This window comes from Hipposideros armiger, unplaced genomic scaffold, assembly GCF_001890085.2.
Source record: "Hipposideros armiger isolate ML-2016 unplaced genomic scaffold, ASM189008v1 scaffold_108, whole genome shotgun sequence".
Taxonomy (NCBI): Eukaryota; Metazoa; Chordata; class Mammalia; order Chiroptera; family Hipposideridae; genus Hipposideros; species Hipposideros armiger.
In genome coordinates, this window is record NW_017731458.1 from 3590848 (window position 1) to 3593190 (window position 2343).

Below are 2343 nucleotides of genomic sequence, written 5' to 3' on the forward strand. Positions count from 1 at the left end.
TTCCTAATTTTCCATATATTCACAGTCAGCATCTTCCTCTTGGATCCCATCTAGAATTAAAGCTGTAGGGTAAAAATGTAGTCAGCTTGGCCAAGAAGTGGGGGCTGAGGCAGGCTTCTGACATCAAGGGTGGCCTTTCTCACTCCCCAGTCATAATCTTTCCTCCTGGGGTCTGGGGGTCTAGGCATCTCTCTTTCCTGGTTTTAGATTCTACTTGACACACCTGGCCTCATCAGCCCTGTTAAACAGAAAAGGTAATAGTTATGGAAACAAGGGTGGTAGGGGAAAAGGCTTTGAAGAGGGGATGGGGAGATTCCATCCTAGGGGCTGGGAAATCCTCTTACCACACTCCATCCCTCATCAGGAGTGCATCAGTCACAGGACCCTTCCTGACCTATGTATGTCTATCCCTCAGGCACCATCTAGAGCTGTCTTTGTTGGAAGATCCATGGAAGAGCATGGAATCTGCTGATCTGGGTTAGGCTCGGGATGGGAATCAAGTCCAATTTATACAACCTCTCATTCCTGGTAGTTTGGGAGGTGGGGGTTGGACAGAGCCCCATACCATTGGAAGTTCCCGGTGCGGGGGAGGGAGGGTGTAAGGAGTGGTCATATCCTTGTCCTCCTCCCCACCCTGCCAACTTCCAGTTGTGGTTCTTGTGGATGTCTCGGACAAGTGGACTCGGAACCAGCTCAGCCCTCAAGTGCTCCAGTGTTTGACCCAGTTCTCCCAAGTCCCCAGCATTCTTGTTATGAACAAGGTGAGCACCACCTACCCGAGGAAGGGGTCTACTTTCCTCCAAAGCCCCCGTCTCGCTGACCACATACCCTCTGCCTGTTCCCTATGCCCAGGTAGATTGCCTGAAGCAGAAGTCGGTTCTTCTGGAGCTCACAGCAGCCCTCACTGAAGGTGTGGTCAATGGCAAGAAGCTCAAGATAAGGCAGGCCGTCCGCTCACAGCAGGGCACCCGTTGCCCCAGCCCAGCAACTAAGGACCCAAACACACAGTCTGTGGGAAGCTCTCAGAGGATTGGCTGGCCCCACTTCCAGGAGATCTTCATGTTGTCAGCCCTAAGCCAGGAGGATGTGAAAACACTAAAGGTCAGTCAGCCTTGACCGTAGCCTGGCCTTTGGCTTCCACCATGTGAAGACAAGCCTCAGAGTTCCTCCTGGAGGTGAGAGTGAGTAGAAAAGTCCTGGTTGGGACTGAGACCCTCACATACTCACTCTGTGCCCACAGCAATACCTCCTGGCACAGGCCCGGCCAGGGCCCTGGGAGTTCCATAGTGAAGTCCTCACTAGCCAGATGCCTGAGGAGATCTGCGCCAACATCATCCGAGAGAAACTCCTAGAGCACCTGCCCCAGGAGGTGCCCTACAGTATACAGCAGGTACAGGCCCAGGGAAGGGATCTGGGGGCTCCCCACCCCGAGCAGGACAGCTGGGTCCCAGAGAGGTTAGGGGTAGGGACCTGCCCCACTAATCATGTTCCCTTGTGCAGAGAACAATTGTGTGGGAAGAAGGGCCAGGTGGGGAGCTGGTGATCGTACAGAAGCTTCTGGTGCCCAAAGAATCTCATGTGGTAAGCGGGGCTAGGCTTGTTAGGCAGGGGTCCTTCCCCAGTGCTTGGGAGCTCCAAGAGAAGGCTCAAGTTCCTCTTGTATCCCACCCTCAGAGGATCCTGATTGGTCCGAAGGGGCACCTGATCTCCCAGATTGCCCAGGAGGCCAGCCGAGACCTTATGGATATCTTCCTCTGTGAGATTCAGCTCCGCCTCTCTGTGAAGCTCCTCGACTGACCACCCTCTACTACCCGTCCCAGGACATCCCAGTCCAAGCGTCCAGCAGGAGCCACTNGAGTGCAATGATGGTGCCAACTTGGGCCAGTGAAGCAACGTCCTCCACAACTAGACTGAAGAACAAAAGGACAGCAATTTGTCTGTTCCCCTTCCCCCAATTCCCCAGCTCTGTTCCCATCCCCCCAATTCCCCAATTAAAAAAAAAAATCTTTAAAAACAAAAAAAAACCAAAAAGGCTGTTCCTTCCACTAACATAACAGGCAGTCTGAAAAGTGGAGCCTGGCACCATTTGCAAACCATCAGTGTACTTGGCTGCCCAGGCTGTCAACCCTGTGTTACTCAGAGCTTCTCTGAACACTCAGCCTCCGTTCCTACAGCAGCCTGGCCAGTTGATTCTCACCATCTTCCAACAATTCTCCCATTTCTGTCCTATATCATCAACTCTTCCCTCTCTACTGGGTCATTGCCATAAACACACAAAATCTCCCATCTTCAAAAAGACAACCCTCTCTTAACCCCATTTCTCTCTTTTGTTTCCACTCCCTT

At 52.6% G+C, this 2343-nt stretch overlaps 1 protein-coding gene across 1 annotated transcript in view; it reads left to right on the forward strand.

Moving 5' to 3' along the window:
* The window catches only part of ERAL1 (Era like 12S mitochondrial rRNA chaperone 1), a 14441-nt gene extending 12590 nt beyond the window's left edge, over positions 1–1851 (forward strand). Inside the window, exons 2-8 of the mRNA XM_019646979.1 lie at positions 208–254; positions 416–477; positions 649–761; positions 853–1101; positions 1241–1390; positions 1501–1581; positions 1675–1851. Of these exons, the coding sequence (XP_019502524.1) occupies positions 208–254; positions 416–477; positions 649–761; positions 853–1101; positions 1241–1390; positions 1501–1581; positions 1675–1797 (825 nt within the window). The 3' untranslated portion in view covers positions 1798–1851. The remainder of the gene's footprint in view (positions 1–207; positions 255–415; positions 478–648; positions 762–852; positions 1102–1240; positions 1391–1500; positions 1582–1674) is intronic.
* Positions 1852–2343: the final 492 nt, after the last annotated feature.